Raw genomic sequence first — 18,636 nt, 5'->3', positions numbered from 1 at the left:
TCATTAAGATTTTATCAGGAGATGTGCTGTTTTACCTGTTCGGGGAAGAGGAAGTATCTGGAGTCAGAGCAAACTTGGTTTTGCTGGTTCAAGTTTAAAATTTAAGTATATATATAAAATATGTATGGGTTATAGTAAAATAGAATATTGTACATTCTGGTATCTTCTATCAAAATAGCCAAGTGTTGTAGAACTATGGGAACACTCCAGTCTGCAAGAGGTAAAGCTGGATTTCAAGAATATCTATTTACTTAAGTGATGTTCTCTTGTTAAAAAGAGTTGATGGTGTTTATATAATCACATGAGAAGAAGCACTGGAGAATATGTGGCAGACCATTTTGCCCCTTATATAGTGTTAAAATATCCCTGCATTAAAAGGGAAATGTGTTTGATCCTCAGGCTGTAATAGATGGCCTAATATTTATTTGCCTTTTCCAAGATACCTTAATATACAAAGGCTCTATCTAGTTTAATCTGCATCTTGTTGAGCCGAAAATAATTACCCAGATCTTAACAAAATCCAACTTCCACAAAGGAGCTGCTTGAATATGGATTACTTAGTGCAGCCTAGGTGACAACTCCAGGCTGTTTTCAGGTTTCTTTATCATCGTTCACACTGCGTTCTAAGTTTTCTGCCTTTGCAATTTTCTTCCCCATCCTAAGTTCCCATTTTAGTGTAACTTGTGTTCCTAAATCATCAGCCTCTTGCAGAGGCTACATAAAGCCCCTGTTTGCGTCCCTTGCAGTGGATTTGCTCCTGCCTAAGCCACCCTTTGCCCATCTCCAGCCACACCACCAAACTTCAGCAATTTGCCATGTTCACACAGAGGTCTCAGATCTGCAACCACAGAGCAGAAGCACAGGAGCAGAGCACTTAAAATGACAGCTGCCTCCAGACACTGACTGACACAGGGCAGAGACAGGGAGTAACACTTGAGTGCACTGATTTGCCCAAGCTGCCTTTCCAAAAGGATGCCTGGTCCCCTCTGCCTCTTCCCATATGGCAGCCCTGGGGAGCATGTTTTCTTAAGGCTCAAAAGCCTGCTGAGGCTTGGAAACAGTGGTGCTTCGCAACCCAGACAAACATGCCCCACATTCAGGAATTCCTTCTGGCTATTGCTTTCATTAGGACTTCAATAGTATCTGAGTTTTCTTGTGGATGAATGATCCTGTCACTGGTAGTCAGAGACCCTCTGTACTTTTGTTTTTATTAGAGGTCAGTTTTGTTTGGCACAGTGACAAGAGTTTCTAAAAGCGTTTGTGAAGGAACACTCCTTTTTTTTTATTAATTTATTTTACTGATGTAAACATAAATCCAAATTTAATCAGAGATGGCATTATTCTTCATGTTTGAATAAATGGAATGTTGTTTTATTTCACAGCTTTAAAGATAAAAATAAATTCCCATCCAATAAAGAAGTCACTGTTGCTAGAAGATGATGGAATGGGATGTCAGAAAGTAAGAAATTGAATAGTTGTGTAGCTTGTGCGAGGCCATAATCTATAAACCTCAATCGATTAAAGTGATATTGAAAATGGTAGGCCAGAAGGTGAACTCTAGCAAGCCCAGGTCCCTGATGTAGAAAAGAAAATTAGATGAAACTGCCTGTGAAAATCTCTGTCTGTGCACTGCTTTTTTTTTAATAAGTAACATGTGTTTGACTCATAAATGGACTGCAGTTTTGGAGGTTGTTTTACACCACGGCTTTAATTTATGCATTCAAAGCAAACCATGTGCAGAGCAGCAATCACTGATGCTAAGCATGTGTGGGTGATAAATGACACATGCCCACTTCAGCTTCTCTGCTTCTGCATCCAATATCACATGCCAAAATACCAAACCTTGTCTGTCCAGATTAACATCAACTGCACCCCTCACAGTGATGGTACCTGTGAGCTGTAGTATGCTCTTCCCAAGCAGGGCCCTGATCCACAAATAGCCCTGTGAATTACTTGCGTAGTATGTGGCTCCTGGTCTTGAGGAAAGGGCAGTAACATCTGGAATGGACTATGTTATATTCACCAGCTGAGAAATTAAGCTGCTACTTGACCACTGTATGACTAAAGCAGCTCAATTCCACTTGGCTTCTCTTCTCATGGGGAAAGATAATGGATTTGTACAGATCACTAACTCATTTCTGCAGTTTGAATTTTTAAAGGTACCAAAATTAGAGGGATTGTTAGAATGTCTGGTGCTTTTTTTTCCCTTTATAATCTTATTTTCTTAAACCACAATCATCCTTTTGATTCTCATTCTTCTCTTTTCATGCCATCTGGCTTTAGGGAAGACAGAGGTCTGCTCTTCCTTGCACGGGCTGTTGAGGGTGTCAGTAATTATGATTCGGTTGGCTGGAAGCTAATATGATTATTTGTTTAGTTCATCCCCTCTGCAGGTTGCTAGCAGTGGGACAGTAAGCTAACCTTGTCAGGAAATGCCTGTCTGCCAAACACAGCCTCATGCTTACAGCTAACACAGCTAAAGCCTTTATTGCTTGCAAAGGGCTGTTCTCTCACAGGTAACCATTCTAAGAGTGCAACAAACCAGTGTAGAATTGGAATTCTGAAGTCTTATTCCCCAAAAGAGGGAGGGACACTCCTGTGCTGCCCATGCTCCTGAGGGGCTGAGCATGGATGAGGCTTGTCCAGTGCCTTGCAGGATCAGGGTTACAAATGTTTGCACTGCAGCAGTGGATGTGCCTCTGCTGGACTGACTGGTGATGCCCATGGGATCTAAAAAACCAGGGACAGAGACAGTTCTTGTGTCTCCCTGACAAAGGGGACCTTCACTGCAGGTTCCAAACTCATGAGTGAAAATGCAGAGCTGTCTCCTGGTGCAGTGACAGGCTTTTGTGAGCAAACACAGTTTGGGAAGGAATTTCTCAGCCTTTTGGTCCAGAGCCCTGCCTCTGCACATCCATGTCTTGCCATTCCATTCCTATTTGCTGTTAGTCATAGAAAGGAGTGATAAAAAGTTAAATGAAAGAGAGGAAATGAAAACTGGGAGAGTAAGCACAATTGACAGATGAAAGGAGCAGAGTTCTTCGTTGTGAATATTTCGCATGAGTTTTGTGGTTCTTGGTACAAAATGGCATTTTTATGTGTCTTCTGTCTACTAGTAAGAATGGGAAGAGGCTATAGTTATTCTTTCATTTGGTCTGTCAAAGCCTAACCTCTTGGGTCTGGTTCCATTGATTTGATGATTCATTTATTATACAGTCTAAAATTTTAACTCTCAGGGAAAAATGATGGCCAAAAGATGAGGTTGTCTAGACACAGAGCAAATTAAAGTGGGAATGAAAAACTTTTGAAATACAGATGTTTAAGCTTTAATGAAGATTCTGAAAGAAGATGTCATTCAGGACATTACAAAAAGGGATCTTGGGCAGCATCAGCATGCTGGAAGCAGAAGCCTTTCTACAGCACATACCATAAATGAAGGCTCAGCACACCAGGTGTTAAAGACCATATAAAAACTCTTCTGAGTCATAGGTAAAAGTTTCCATTGACTTTAGTGGGTTGTGGATAGTGTCCCTCTCACAGAGTCTTAATCCTTTGTGTTATCCCAGATCACTGCTGTAGAAATGATTGCAACAGCCAACAACAGGGAGGCTTACAGCTCCCAAACAGCAGGCAGCAGGTGAGCTCTTATGAGCAAGATCTTATTTTCATGCAAATGACCTTAGTAAGTGAGAATGAGGAACTGGAGAAAAAAACCAGCTTGAATAGGAGACACAAATGGAATTGTTTTTCAATTGAACTTTTCAGTGTATGCCTTTATGCCTCACACAAGACATTTATTGTGAGGCAATGAATTAAAATGAATCACTATTAATATTAATGCCCTATCCAGCCTCTTAGATATCTGTCAGGAGGCTCCAAGTCCTCAGTGAATGTGAGGTTACTAGGTGGCCAGAGGGAAACTGAGGGCATGGGCCCTGTTGTATCATCAACATCATTGTCTTACTTTCACAAGCATCGAACTTTGTAGGATTTCATTAACTAAGTCATTAGCAGTAAGAGAGTCAGTGTTAACCTGCTATGCTCATGTAGTCTTCTGGGATAATGGGTTCCCTCTACCCCTGGGAATTGTGGCAGGAGATAACAGGATAGTGTCTCATTAGTTCCTTGAGGCATTCCTGGTCTGCTGCTGAGGAGACTTAAGTGAAATGTTCCCTTTTTGTACAATATAAAATCTGGGCAACTGAGCAAGTGGCAGAAGTCCCATTTCCTTTAAAACATCAGAATTTCATTGTTGTATGTAAACTCCTTTGTATCTTATTTCACAGTATTTATATACTGCCCTGCAAGACTTCAGTTCCTGTGGCCTCTGTGAGATTTTTCAGTAGTATCATAATACAAAATATTATTTGCATGTAAACATTTCAATTTATTTTGTGTTATGAGCACAGGGAAATGCTGTGATATCTTTGCATTTTCCACACCATGGTGCCTGATCTACTAAGAATGACAATACTTCTGAAGCATTTTGATTTGGGTGTGCATGTCTGCTTGCATCTATATGTCTTTTGGTATGTGTTTGCTGATGTGGTTTTATATTTTAATCACATAAATAGGGATATATATTCTAAAGATACTGTAATGATATAAATGAAGGTAGCTTTTGAAGTGTTCACTGGAAATATTTGCCAGAAATGTAATTTTCTGCATTATGTACATTGCAATGCTTTTTCTGCTTAAAAAGAGAAAGAAAATGGGCTAAATTTTGTGTAAGTAAATACATTTCTCCTCACCTCTAAGTGTATCGCTGTCAGCTGATATAATAGGTTTCTCACCAGAGCTGAGGCAGATGAGTTTGCTCTGAGTCCTGAAGGGAGGCAGACAGCATAGCTATTTTGTTTTTAGATTTCAAATGGTTTTGAGGACCTGCCACGAGATGAGGAGAAGTCCCGGGCTGTGATGGTTGTTAAATTGCAGAGTGCGTGTTTTGACAGCCCGGGCTGGGCAGGAACTCGTTATACCCCAGATGCAGAGCACGGGGCTGGCTGCAGCTCCCAGCCAACGGGTGCTGTGCCAGGCATTTCCCTGAGCCCATCACCAGTGCCCATTGTGCCAGGCATTTCCCTGAGCCCATCACCAGTGCCTGCTGTACCAGTGTTTCCCTGAGCCCATCAGCAGTGTCTGCTGTGCCAGGCATCTCCCTGAGCCCATCACCAGTGCCCATTGTGCCAGGCATTTCCCTGAGCCCATCCCGAGTGCCTGCTGTGCCAGTGTTTCCCAGAGCCCATCAGCAGGGCTGGCTGTGCCAAGCATTACTCTGAGCCCATCCCCAGTGCCCACTGTGCCAGGCATTTCCCTGAGCCCATCCCCAGTGCCCGCTGTCCAGTGTTTCCCAGAGCCCATCACCAGTGCCCGCTGTTCCAGTGTTTCCCAGAGCCCATCAGCAGGGCTGGATGGGCTGTCAGCCGGGGGTCACGGCAGTGGCAGGGGAGTGCGGCTGTGATTCAGTGAGTGCTCTGTTAGGGATCCAGAGCCCGCCGCTCCTGGCCAAGAGCAGCACATTAGCTCCATGACATACATTATGGTAGTGCCAGCAAAGTGGTCAGTGCCTAACTGGGGTATGCTGCAGCCTGCAGAGTGGCTGAGGGCTGCAGTGCAGAACATATGGAGATTATTTCCTGAATCTATGCAGCACATGTTTTCCTATAAATTAAATTCAGAGAAAATGTGTATCATAATAGGGTGATGCTCGCAACAGCCTTCCCTGTTATGAATTACAATGACCTCTCTCAACTCGCTGGGTGCCCTGTGAAATGGCTTCATGCAGTTGGAAACAATAGTGTATGTGGTGTCAGGGTCTGAAAGCCTGACCAAAAGGCTCTCTGACAAAAAGCAGGGTCTTTCCCCACTGCACCTCCTCCCACCCCAACATGCTTCTCTTTTTCTACTCTTTAGAAACTGCCCAGTTTGCTCCTGAGGTGCCAAGTTGCCAAGAGCATGGGCAGATACCCCGTGGTCTGCTCTGTATGGAACTGGGTGCTGCCCTTGCTGAGGGACCACAAAGGCAGCTCTGGATGTGGCAGCAGCCCCACTTTGTGGGTGAGGGTGGTTTGGGTTGCCAAAACAGCAGGACAGGGGTCTTTAGCCAAAGTAATGAGCAAAGCAGCACATGTCTATTCTGTGTCCTTGGACTGAGGATCCCAAGTAGTTTTCTAGGTCGATATTTGATGTTCTGTTGCCTGGGCTGGGGTAGAATCATCTTTGCCTTTTCCTTGGGCATGCTGAAGCAATTGAAGCAAAACTACAGTAGAGACATCATTGTAACTACCTTCCTAAAGCATGAAAAAGAAGCTGTGTTCCTTACAACTCTGTGTGTGAAATCTTAAGCAGCGGAAATGTAGGAGTGGGGCAAACTGGAAACTCATAATTAAAATATAAAGTGCATATGTGTATAGATATATATAAAGCAATGGGTACCAGACATCAAAACAATCTGGGGTTTGCTTTGAGACAAATCACTGGAGTGGAGTCAGTACAGACTAATAGAGTGTTCTCAGCTGTGTGTGAGGCACTTGCTTTTTCATTTGCAGCTGATTACAGGCTAATAGGATTTCAAAGATTTCTGGGAGGGAACAGTTAATAACATCTCATTGCATTTGAGGGTTTGGGGTTTTTTTTATGTTTCGTTAATCATACTGATACCTTGCCTTAGAATACATTTTATTACTCTCCTGTTTGGCTTCCTGAACTGAATATTTCCCCTCAGTCTCTTGCTGCTGTCTAATTGGCAGTTTTCAAATCATTTGGGATTTTTTTCAAAGATCTTATCAGCCTTTTGTGTGATAGAAGGGAATGGATCATAGGGATTAAAAATAGTGTTGTGAATCTTTTTAGGTTTAGTCCTCTCTTTGTCTTTCACTAATACATGCATGATGTGGCTTGTACCTTTATGTTTTCTTAATGAAAATTAACAATTTGAAAGCAACTCATGGGAACGACCAATACAGCTGAATTTTATTGGTACAGACTACTTCTGTGACTGATCTTCTCTGTTTAGTGGCAGTAATAGCCCTAGATACTTTTCTTCAGCAGCTCACATGTTGGGAACACACACTTAGCCTGTAAATATGGATTCAGGAGGAAAATGAATACGGCAGTGTTCAAAGCAGCCAAAAGCTTAGAAATAATGTTCTGCTGTGACTTTTCCAAACTGACATCTTGATGCTGGGATTATAAATGAAACCATTGTTCCAGCAAAGGCCAAGACTAATAGAAAGCCTTTATTACCGGTCCATTGGCTAATTCTGCTTGTCTAACCCCTTTGGATGGACACAGTGTCAGAAAACATAGTCACAGAGGTTGCTTTGTGTGAGAGTTGGCCTGCTGTGTGATTACATGGGGGCACAAAGATATCTCAATGACAAGTGTTCTTTGACTAAAATTTGTAAAGTCATTTTCTTTCCCTAGGCCTTGGAGAGGAGTGAACTGATTTTTAATCTACAGCTTCTATGAGGTGATACTTGCTTTGTATCCTATCACCCTTCTATTCATTTTTCCTCTTTCCAAGCAGGTAAACCTCTGCTTAAAGAAATTGTTTCTTCTGCTGAGCCTTGGTGTGGTTGACAGCTGTCATATAAGAGGACTATACTGGAATAGATGTCTTTAGAGGTAGACAGTCTTAAAGGGCTTTAATATTTTGTCTTTGCCCATGCAGGGAATGCCTGGGAGCCAGAGACCCGTATTGTGGCTGGGATAGCAAACAGAAGCGATGCACCACCATTGAGGACAGCTCCGACATGAGCCTCTGGACCCAAAATATTACTGAGTGCCCAGTAAGTGGACAGGGTGGAAATATTTTATATATACTGATGTATGTATTTGTAGAAGGGAGAAGGAAAGGTAAGTCTGTGGTAGCCTGAAGAGGTCTGGCTGTTCTAATCTCCAGCAGACCTAGACCAAATCTGCATGATATAGCAAAGAGATGGCCTTTTATTTCCTGGCCCTGGTCTCCAAGAAATGCATATAGAAAAGAAGTGTCTCTTCTTGAATCAGTTGGAGTTGACTCTCCAGCTCCCTTCCCACCCACCCACCCTTCTCTGATGACAATATCCAGTCACAGCCTGGCTGTGATCCCCAGAAGCTGTCTGGCTGAGTATAATTCCTGCTGCTTGAACTGTACCTCCAAGATGGCTGGGGATGAAAAACTAGTCTTGTTAAATAAATTGAGGGTGGAGGAGAAATTGTCATTAATGTTCATTGTTATTATCTAACGTCAATTAGCATGTTAATACTGCTAAGTCCAGTAGATAGGGAGAGAGGACTGGATGGGTTATATCTTCAGTACGCTATTTCTGTCTGGAGGTGCTGGGATGTTTATTCCCTTTATCTCCCTTACTCCTCAGATATTTTCCCAGGAAATATTAGTCATTACTTCAATCCATCCTCAGCTTGGCAGGCTTAAGTTTTTCACTGCTGGATTCAGAGGCTTGTGTGTTTATAACCCTCCTGTGTTGAACTGGGATGCAGTGCTTCCTGATTGCCCATGCTGTTATCTCGTCCTGCTTAATGCCTGTGTCTGTTGATAGGTGTGTGAGGTGTTAATCCTCTAGTTTGAACATGTCTGCTGTGGCGCACACTAGGGAATAAACTACTCCAGATCATTGTTTCAAGGTCATAAAAATCCAGCACAGAATATTCAGAAGCTTTGGCTGTTCTTGGGGTGCTAGTTTTACATTTATTTTAACATTCCAATGTAGATTATTTTCTGTGTAAATGCTCCTATTCTGTTACATATATCAGCCTTGTGCTCTTTCACTGACAGGCTGCCAAGCTGTTTAAAATCCACATGCAAGTGCTTGCTTTTTCTTTAACCCCTGCCACTCACTGGAACAAATTCACACTAGCTTGGAGTGGGATGGCTCATTTAAGCACCTACATCAGCAATATCCAACTACTTCCTTGTATTCAGTGCTGGACAAAGGTCATGATCAACAGAAGCAAGGGTCTAGAACAGCATGTGCAGATGAGCACTGAAAGGGAAGGGGAATGTAATGACCCAATGCCAAACTTCATTCCTGCAAAAGACCTGTCTGTGAGTTTAGTTGGATGAGTTACTATCATAAGAAGTCCTGGCTTTTCCCACCCTACTTTTCTGGGCTGAGCACCAGGCGCTCAGCTGTGCTGGTACAGCTGTATGTGAGATCACAGTCAAGTGTGAAATGCTGTAGATTAAAAGAACTCCTCCCAAATAAACTTTGCCTAACCCAGCTAATGTCAGTGAGTTCTTCTGCAGCCTAGCCCACAAACAGATGTCCTGGCACAGCTGAGAGACTGGCATTCAGTAACTTTTAAAGCCAGAACTGGCATATTATTGAATTATATCCTACATGGGCCAGGCATTTGTGTGAGTCAACCACAACACTAACACAACTTGACTGCTGCTCTTGAGCAAACAGGCTTGTTCAGAGCTGGTCTGAATGTTTTTGTACAGCACTACATTGTGCCACAGATTCCCACTCACCAGCTTTAATATTAAGGGGATTTTAGATAGAGGCTTAATCATGCAGTGCTAACATAATACATTGGGTAATGGTTACTGTATGTTATTACTAGATAACATCCAGAATCTCTTAAAGGTTCATTACTGAGGTTGCAATGTCAACCATTTTAACATTAAAAAGTGGTAGCACACAAATTCCACAAACTGAACTGCTCTTCTGTGTATGTGCCCATGCTTTATCAGGGAGTCCTGATACAGGGTTGTACGTGCTTTCCTGGGAGAAGGGAGTGAGGCTTGGGAGAAGGGAGGGAGGTACACTTTGATTTTAGAAAAACAGGCACATCTCATTTTGTGATATCTTACTGATGCCAACATGAGCCACCGGCAGGAAAGGAACTTGAACTAATAAACTATTAGCCAAACTCATGGTGTCACTGTTGGGGGTGTTTGGCAAGTCAGGAATTGAGTACTCCCAGTAAAGTGTACTGTCCTCCTTATCCTGAGCCAAACAATGATTTTCCTTCCAGATTTTCATCCCAGTCCCTCTCTGTGCTTCCAGCAAACCCCTATCTTAGTCATATTGCATCTGTTCCATGCTACCTCATTTTCCTGCTAATCAGTGGCAGTTTCCCCATTCAGTCTTTGGGTGTCTTGTACCCTGCTGTCAGTTCATGTGGACTCAGCCGCTCAGAGCTGCAGTGCCCAGGGTGATCCTGATCAGGCCCTCACTGAAGCATTTCCAGTGCACAGAAAAGTCTTTGGGTGCTGGGATTAAAATCTATGAATCTCTGAAAACTGACTTTCCTGTGTCTCAAGGTACCCTGGACAGTTTTGAATGGCTTTCATGGGAATTGCAAAAAGGTGTTGCAAGGATATAAAGTTCAGTTCCTTGTTCTGAACACTGGTTTGTTACAAGGAAAATATTGCTACTTATGGACAGTCTTCCTCTAGATTTGATTTTATAAATGGTTTTAAGTAGTTTGACTGAAACTTTGCAAGAATTTTCAGCTTTCATCAGCTAGCATGGAAATTTCCAGATTAAGGAATTAAAGCTTGGCAAAATTATAAGCAATTGATATCTGAATCTTAAGATAAAGAATAGATTAATTGAAAGAACAAGGAATGCTTCCAGTCTTACCTGTAGTATCAGGACAAACATGGAAAATATCCCTGTAGCAGAGATTAGGAGTGGTCAGTCTGAATTTTTAGATCCTGCACTTGAGCTTTTAGATTCTACAAATAAGAAAGAAAAAGATGAGACTTTTGGTCTGAGTGTGGTAGTTTATAAAAGACAAGAATTCCAGAATTGGCAATATTGTCAGGTGAGAGAAGGGCATTTGATCAGATGTGTTTTTAAAGATGTCCTCTCTGTCTGATGGGCACTGTGTAGGCTTCAAAGGATTTGCCTTGTAAAGGTATTCCTGAAAAAGATCAGTGCATATGGGTTTTTATCCCACTTTCCAAGTTTGCTCTTTTGAAGATATTTTTGTGAATTTAAAGATGGAATAATAATCCATATGTAATTTCTTAAGCATAAAAACTTCCCACACTCACAGTGTGACATGCTTATAAATCTCAGCATTTTGGTTATGGTTGCTTATTTGTTTAATTTTTGGGTTGTTTCCCAGTATCATTTATGAGCCAATAATTATTTGTTAGCTTTTTTTTTTTTCAATTGATGCCACGGGCCATATCATACCATTGATTTCTGAACAGAACTCCCTGCTGGAATCAGCAAGGCTTTCTGGCTCAAAAATGAGTAGGAATGATCCAATACTTGGATTATGACTTTTGTAAGGCAGGAGGAAAAAGGAGATAAAAATCTAGTATTAAATATCTCAAAGTACTTATTTTGACTCTCCCCCTCCAACTTCTAGAAACCCAACTGTATTGATTTTTAAACAATGTTTAAAAGAGCAAATTCAACAACTACAAAGCTCAGTGATCTCCTCTGTGGGCATCTTGCCTTGTAACCTGCAGCCCAGAGCAAATTTTTACAACTACATGATAATCCATTGCAAACAAAGGCTTACAGCAGATGCCTGAAACCCCCAGCTGCAGCCTGATGAGTGCAGTATCAGATCTAAATTGCTTCCATGACACTGCTGCATATTTTTGATGTTGCTGTAGATGGGTGAGAGAGGAAGATGACAACCCACCAGAGGTACATTCTGAGTGTTTAACGTAGTGCCAATCTTGGAGAACAAGCACAGAGCAGCATGTTTCAGAGGATGAGTGCTGGAATGCACTCTTCCCATGGCTGTGGTTGGCTCCCTGCATGACTCCTGAGCAGGCTTACAGTCACTCCGTGCCTTGGTTTACTTGTCTGTAAAGCAGGAACAATCATTCCCCCTCTGGAGCAGCCCAGGGGACTGATCCTGCTGGCAGCAGAAGCATGGCACAGTGAGAATTGTCAGAGTAGCTGGCTCAGATTTGGGGCCAGGGCTGCTTGCCAGGGGCCCAGCCTCTTCCTTCCTTCACCCTTCATTGTGTCCAACACCGAGGCCAAATCCAGTGCTGCCTTTGCCAGTGGCTTTACCAAAGCTGCTGAGCACCCCACCACCACATGGGTCACCCCACAGGCATGAGCCATTTGCAGGCAGCCACCATCTGTGCCATCTGCCTGCAAGGCCTGGCACTTTGGGATGGGGCATGAGGCGGGGAGCGTGGAGGGAGTCACCAGGGCAGGAATGCATCATGGTGCCGTGCTGTAACAAGGGAGTAGCTGTACTCAGGCAGGGCCAGCACCAATCCCTTTCTGCATTGTGTTCCTCAAGTCAGTAGCAGAGGGGATGCCAGGACAGGGGTGTTCAGGGCAGCTTTTGGGACATAGTCTTGGGCTGCAGGGTTTTGCAGTAGTGATGGAGTGGGCACAAGAAGGCAGTAGTGGCCAGGAGAGATTCCAGGAAAAGCAGGTAGCATACATCTTCTCCAGACAGGCTTGGCAGCAAGGGCCCCAGCAGCCTGGTCCCCAGCCCTCAGCTTAGGGCTTTGCTAGAAGCACTGGTTAAAACAGGGCACAAGAGAGCAAGCTCTGACACCCTGTCTACTGGAGGGTTTTCACCAGGCCTGAAATAGTTTTGTTTCATGTGTTCTTGGTCTCCCAGGACTACTGTATTTTTCTTTCATTACAGTGTGCAGAAAGCTGTCAAGTCCCAGCCTGTTCAGGGCTGTGCAGGCTTGAAACAAAGGGCAGAGGGAACAGAAAGCAGTGTGGTCTGGTCTATAAATCATCTTGAGATGAATTCTTGCTCTTTAGGTGACTATGTGATCCTCAGCATTAATGCTAGTCACCATCATCTCCCTCACTTTTTGTTCTTCATCCATGTGGCCATTTAGGCTATGGCTCAGTTTAGAAAGAGAAACAGCTCTTGCTGCAGGTTTGGACAGGGCCAAACTCAGTAAGGCCCCAGCCTCAGCTGGTCACTATGGTTACATGAACACTAACTTGGAAAACACTCTTCAGGAAGCCCTGCAGAGGCTGGAATATGATGGAGTGGGGTCATTCAGTGCTGGCCATGGTGTTGCTTGAAAGGCTGAAGCTGTGCAGTGTGGAACAGGGTGAGGTGGTTGTGTGGTGTGGCAGATGGAGGCTTGCTCCTGGTGTGGTGCTGGCTGGGTCGGCTCGGTGCCTGTGTGCACATGTTAGGTATGTGGCGTGGAATTTGGAGGGTAAATATTGATGTGGCATTGTCTGAAAACAATCCTCTGTTTTGAATCCTGCTCGCAAGCACAGACAGCTCCCATCTAGGATGCATCCTAATCCCCCTGGCAGCTTTGTTTGGCATTTCTATTGTGGGCCTGTCTCCAGAATGTAAACTTGCTATTAATGACTTTTTTTTTCCTCTTAAAATTAGGTGAAAAACCTGACAACAAATGGAAGATTGGGGCCTTGGTCCCCATGGCAACTGTGTGAGCATTCAGATGGGGACAGCACAGGCTCCTGTATGTGTAGGTCACGTTCATGTGACAGCCCTCGTCCTCGCTGTGGAGGTCGCAGCTGTGAAGGGGCCAGGATTGAGGTCGCAAATTGTTCAAGGTACCTCAGAATCTTTGTGCTTCTTAAGGGAACAAGAGTTGTGTCTGTCCACAGCTTAGCTCCTTCCTTGTGACCGTGTAGTTGTATCTCAGCCAAAGTGAGATGTGTGAGGTCCAGCTTGAAGTCAGTATAAAATGAAGAGACCCAAAGGCTCTGAGCAAAGGGCCCTCAGCCAAGACTCTTGGAAGACAAGCACCCCAAATTACTGTACACTACACTGAGCCTTGGTTTCCCTGAGCTGTACAGTGAGTAGTGACCCATCAGGAGGAGGTAAGGCAGTGATAGTTGTCAGCCAGCTGAACAGCAGACTAAAAAAGTCAAGGCTCCCAATTTTTCAGAGTTTGGGTTCCAAGGCCACATTGCCAAAACCAAGCAAAGCTCCTTCAGAGCAATGCTTGTAAGGACAGAGCTGAGCCTGGCTCCAGGCAAGGCTTGTTTGCCTTGTTCTGTGAGTCTGTGACCTGTCTGCAGCACAGCCTGTCTGCTGGGCAGGTGAGAGCAGCACGTCATCCTCTGGCAGCCAGTGGGCCCTGGAACAGCTCAGGCAGCTCAGCTTGTGCCCAAGTGCTGCCTGCCCACGGGAGCCTGAAGCTCAGCTTTGGCAGCATGGAAGCTAAATGTCCTCCTGTAGAGTGCCCAAACATAGCCATGTTTGTGTCCCTGCTACCCCACCACACTCAGACTACATCATGTCATGACTCAAGGGAAGATGATGCAGTAGTGTAAGCACTATTTCATCAGGGTGGGGGCAGCCAGGATTTTGGTAAATATTGGGTCAATACAGTTTTTATCTACTTTATCTTCTCCATAAACATTCATTCCATTAAGGACAGCTGCCTCTTGACTCATCCCTGGAGATCAGTGCTGGCCTTGGCACCAAAAATTCAGCAGTACTCATGTTTTAATTGGCATCTCTCTTTCCAGTTACGGGCTGTGTTGCCCAAAAGGTGTGCAGTCATTCCTGCCCCTGTGCTGCACCGTGGGCTGAGCCAAGCCTTCCCCAGGCAGGCTTTTTCTGTCAGTGGCAAATGGAAAGCATGCCAGTGGGATGGATTTCTCAGCACTGCTCTGATGTCAAAAGAGGCAGGAACAGCTTCTAAGAAGGGGATGAAAAACAGATTATTCAATCTTAAGACATACGAAAACAGCATGGTTTGAAAAATAGGGACATCTGGTCATCCTACATCCGCTTCAGCCCTCAAATTTCCTTTAATTGACTTCATATGGCATTGAGATTTCTTTCTGCAAAGAGAGAGAGTAGGATGTTTAAAGATGAGTTCTATTAAAAACCTGGAGATCTGAAAGTGGAAGGTGTCTTTATTTCTGTTAAAAATCCTGAAACACAAATAGATACTGAGAATTGTTGGGGTTTTGAGGATTTCTTTAGTAGAAATTACTTGCCCTTTTTGCAGCAGTAACAGCAACCTTCCATTTGATTTTTTTCTTTTCATGATTCTTTTGGATTAAAGAATGGCAAGGTAGTAGGTGGTTTAAAACATAGCAGAATAATACAAAATAGTAGGATTTTTATGTGTGGATTTCTTGTTCTTTGACCTTGTTTGGGGTGGGAGAGGAGAAGGGAGAGGGATGAGAGAACAAGAAGAGGAGGGAGGAAAGATCTAACAGGGTTCTGAAATAAAGCTGCCAAGAACAGGCAAGAGTTGATAAAAAATACAAAAACTGTGAAGGGCAATGTGGGTTTTAACTTTCATCCTCTGCCCTGATTGGTGCTATGCCAGGAAATATTTCTTGCCAGCAGTGTTATTAGTTCACTAAATGCTTTGAAAATTAACATCTGTTTTCAAGCTTAGCTTTCAAGAGTCAGAGAGCACCTGAGTTGTTTTCTGACTAGACTTTTTAGAAAGGTTTTTCTTTATTAAAAAAAAAAAAAAACAGAGAAGACATTTTTTTGCTTAAGGCACTGAAGTGTCAAGATTAGGCAGTTTTATAAGACAGAGCATTACCACTGGCTCCATATGAAATGAAACCTGCAGCACAGAACAGATGAGATACGGTTCCTCCTCTTCTGCTTCAAGGCCCAGTGCTGCCAAATCAGAGGAAGGCGAGCTTTAATAGATGCAAGATTTTAAAGATGAAAATGTTGACTTCTGTGTAAGCACATGTTTGAGGCACCTGCGCGTGCTCAGCCTCTCACAGGAGCTTTGCCAGTTTCTCCAGCACTGAGATGTGAACTAGGGGGTTTTACATCACACTGGCTTCAGGCTGTGTTACCACTGTTCACCAGAGATGTGATCACTCATTAAACCATGAAACTCGATGCTGCCTCTGAGCTCTTAATTGCCTCTGGTTTCTACAGATTTAAGGTCACACTACAGTGACGTCTGCAGGCAGCCATGAAAGCTAGAAGCAATTATTGTTATTTTTAATGAAATTTGAGATTTCCACTTAATAGGATCCAATGCTGAAGGCTTTAGGAAAACACAAAATGTTATGAGGTTTGTGATAAAAACATGGGAGCTGGCAGTAGTGTTGCTGTAAAAGATTTAAAGCATCAGTACCTACTGAATTAGCAGAGGGCAGGGTTTTTACATCCTTCAATACAACTGGCATTCATGATCCTCAAAACCTGAACTCTTTGTGCAGAAGAGTTCAGGACATACAACTTTGGGATCAGCCACTGGGTCAGAAGAGCAGGGTCATGGCATGTGGGGAAGATGATGGTGGAAATGAAAGTTACACTAACCACACTATTGCTCAGTAAATCCTAGGAAACATTTTCAAAATCATTCAGCACTGGCTTAGTTGTCTTCCTTTCAAATTCTTAGAGACTTCCAAGGGAGGAAAGTTGGACCAGTGCTAAGCACTTTTGAAACTCCCTTTTAAAAAGCTCCCCTGATACGAAGTCTGGTTGAAATGAATAATTTATTCTCCCATGAGTTCAACAGCTCTCCCATAGTCTGTTCTCTCTCATCCTTCTTGCTAGAAACGGCGCATGGACACCATGGTCTTCCTGGGCCCCGTGCAGCACCTCCTGTGGGATCGGCTTCCAGGTCCGGCAGCGATCCTGCAGCAATCCTGCTCCACGCTACGGGGGCAGGGTCTGCGTGGGACAGAGCAGGGAGGAAAGGTAAGGCTTGTCCATGGTGGTGTGTGTTCATTTCTGTGGTTGCAACGTTGGCAGCTGGAAGTGGTGGCTGGGAAGGCAGACTGAGGCTGTTGGGCTCAATGCACAGAGCAGAAGCAGTCCCAGGGCATGGGAGGGTGTGGCTGTTTCTGTGCATGGACACTCTCTGTCAGTGAGCCTGTGAACAACAGACACTTCAGAGCTGCCCTCACTTCCAAGCAAGAGCCTTCAGACTTTCATAACTATTCCTGTCCCACACAGAGGGCTGACCTCCTCCCCAAAGGGAGAAGCTGTGCCTGCTGTTGGCACTGTAGAGTTTATAGACACAGTTACTCCATTCTGATCCGTCCCTGGAGTGGCAGCTGAGTATGTGCAGCTTTCATGGCCAGTTGCATCATTCCCAAGTCTATATTACTTGTGCTGATGCTCCAAAAGCAGTTCAACACAAAATACAGCTTAATTCACAGATTCAGGCTTGAGTTTTTGCAGGGCATGGTATCAGAAAAACATCTTTTTCCCCCTCTAAACTATGAAAAATTCACACAAAATTACTAAAACCCAATACTTTCTGAACCTACAGAGATATCTGCACTGTAATGCTTCCTCAGGCTTGGCCCCTCATGAAATACATGCTTCAAGGCATCCCAACTTCTTTCCAGGCCTGACATTTCCTTAAAGGCCACCTCTACTTGGCAAAAGGCTGTTGCTTGTCCCTTGAGTGGTCACTAAGACATAGGTCTCTGCATTTCTCAGAATGAAAAAAGGGCAGTTCATTTAACTTCCATGTTTCAAGACATTGGAATGTTTGGTTTGATTTGTGTCCATTCACAATGGTCCTTTTTGGGTTTAAAAACTACCTCTGAGTCAGTTGCAGTGCCATGTAATTAAATTTGAGAACAATATTAATTAAAAAGTTGAACAAAATTATAGTTACTTTTGATTCAGAACATGAAATAGCATTCACTTAGGGCCTGCTTTTAGATGCATATAGTTGCAAACTCTAGCTTGTGAGGGTCGAGGCAGCAGTAGAAGTCAGATTATGTGAAGAGAAGACTCTCAGGTGTTTAGCAGCTGCCATTAGTGACATATCATTTTTGAGTTGTCCTCCCACCAGTCATCCCATTTAGGATATTTACTATCCACTCTCTCTTTGTGACACTTTGGTTTCTGTTTATGACCTCTTTTGTGGACTCAGTGTTTGTGGAAAAGTTTTGAGACAGAGCACTCAGAAAACCTGATCTCCACCATTTACTCTAACCTCACTGAGCTCAGCCTGATTAACCACTCCCATTTGGTACAAAGGCTACATTTCTCTCCGTGGACAGGGATATTGCTAATCTGATGTTGTGTCAGCCTCTGCTGGCTCTCAGTGCATGCATCAGTTGAGCCCAAATGCAGTGTGCAGTCTTGCATCCCACACAGTTTTGTCCCTCAGATGTGCTGACATGGAGTTTTCTGAGCAATGCACTTTCTTCTTTCAGATTCTGTAATGAAAACAGTCCATGCCCATTACCAATTTTTTGGTCTTCATGGGGACCTTGGAATAAATGTAGCGTGAATTGTGGTGGAGGGATTCATTCAAGGCAGAGGTCCTGTGAAAATGGAAACACATGTCCAGGCTGTGCTGTGGTATGTATTATTTCCTGACATTGCATGAGGGGCACCTCTTGACAGTAGCATTGAGGACTGGGGTATTCAGCTTCTCTCTACATTGTGGTTTTATTTCTCAAGCAAGAAGAAAATGATGTCCTCAGTTTTTGCTGCAGAGGATGCTGAAATGAACTTGGAAACACAGGGGTGGCAGATTCACGGACAGACTGGTGTACAGAGTTCTTCCTCTGTAGGCTGATATCAAATCCTTTACCTGAAAGCTCTATACATGTTCTTTTTTTTTATCCCACTCCCAAGGATGATCCTGTTGAGTCAAGGAGACCACACACACATCAGAAATTAGCTGTGCTCTCATACTTGAGTAAACAACAGATCCAACACCCCATTTGTTCTCTTTACTTTCCCTTTCCTGTTCTGGAGGCTGTTTTATGCAGCCATTTTAAT

General features: G+C 43.6%; 1 protein-coding gene across 8 annotated transcripts in view; it reads left to right on the top strand.

The window, feature by feature from the left end:
- Window positions 1-18,636, top strand: part of SEMA5B (semaphorin 5B) — a 267,706-nt gene that overhangs the window by 218,196 nt on the left and 30,874 nt on the right. For all 8 annotated transcript variants that reach the window (XM_083865131.1, XM_083865130.1, XM_083865129.1 and 5 more), the window contains 4 exons: window positions 7,673-7,790; window positions 13,315-13,496; window positions 16,441-16,584; window positions 18,063-18,210. In XM_083865131.1, the coding sequence (XP_083721257.1) occupies window positions 7,673-7,790; window positions 13,315-13,496; window positions 16,441-16,584; window positions 18,063-18,210 (592 nt within the window). The remainder of the gene's footprint in view (window positions 1-7,672; window positions 7,791-13,314; window positions 13,497-16,440; window positions 16,585-18,062; window positions 18,211-18,636) is intronic.

Source organism: Zosterops lateralis (genome assembly GCF_965231275.1).
Source record: "Zosterops lateralis genome assembly, chromosome: 7".
NCBI lineage: Eukaryota > Metazoa > Chordata > Aves > Passeriformes > Zosteropidae > Zosterops > Zosterops lateralis.
This window is presented reverse-complemented; position numbering and strand designations above follow the sequence as displayed.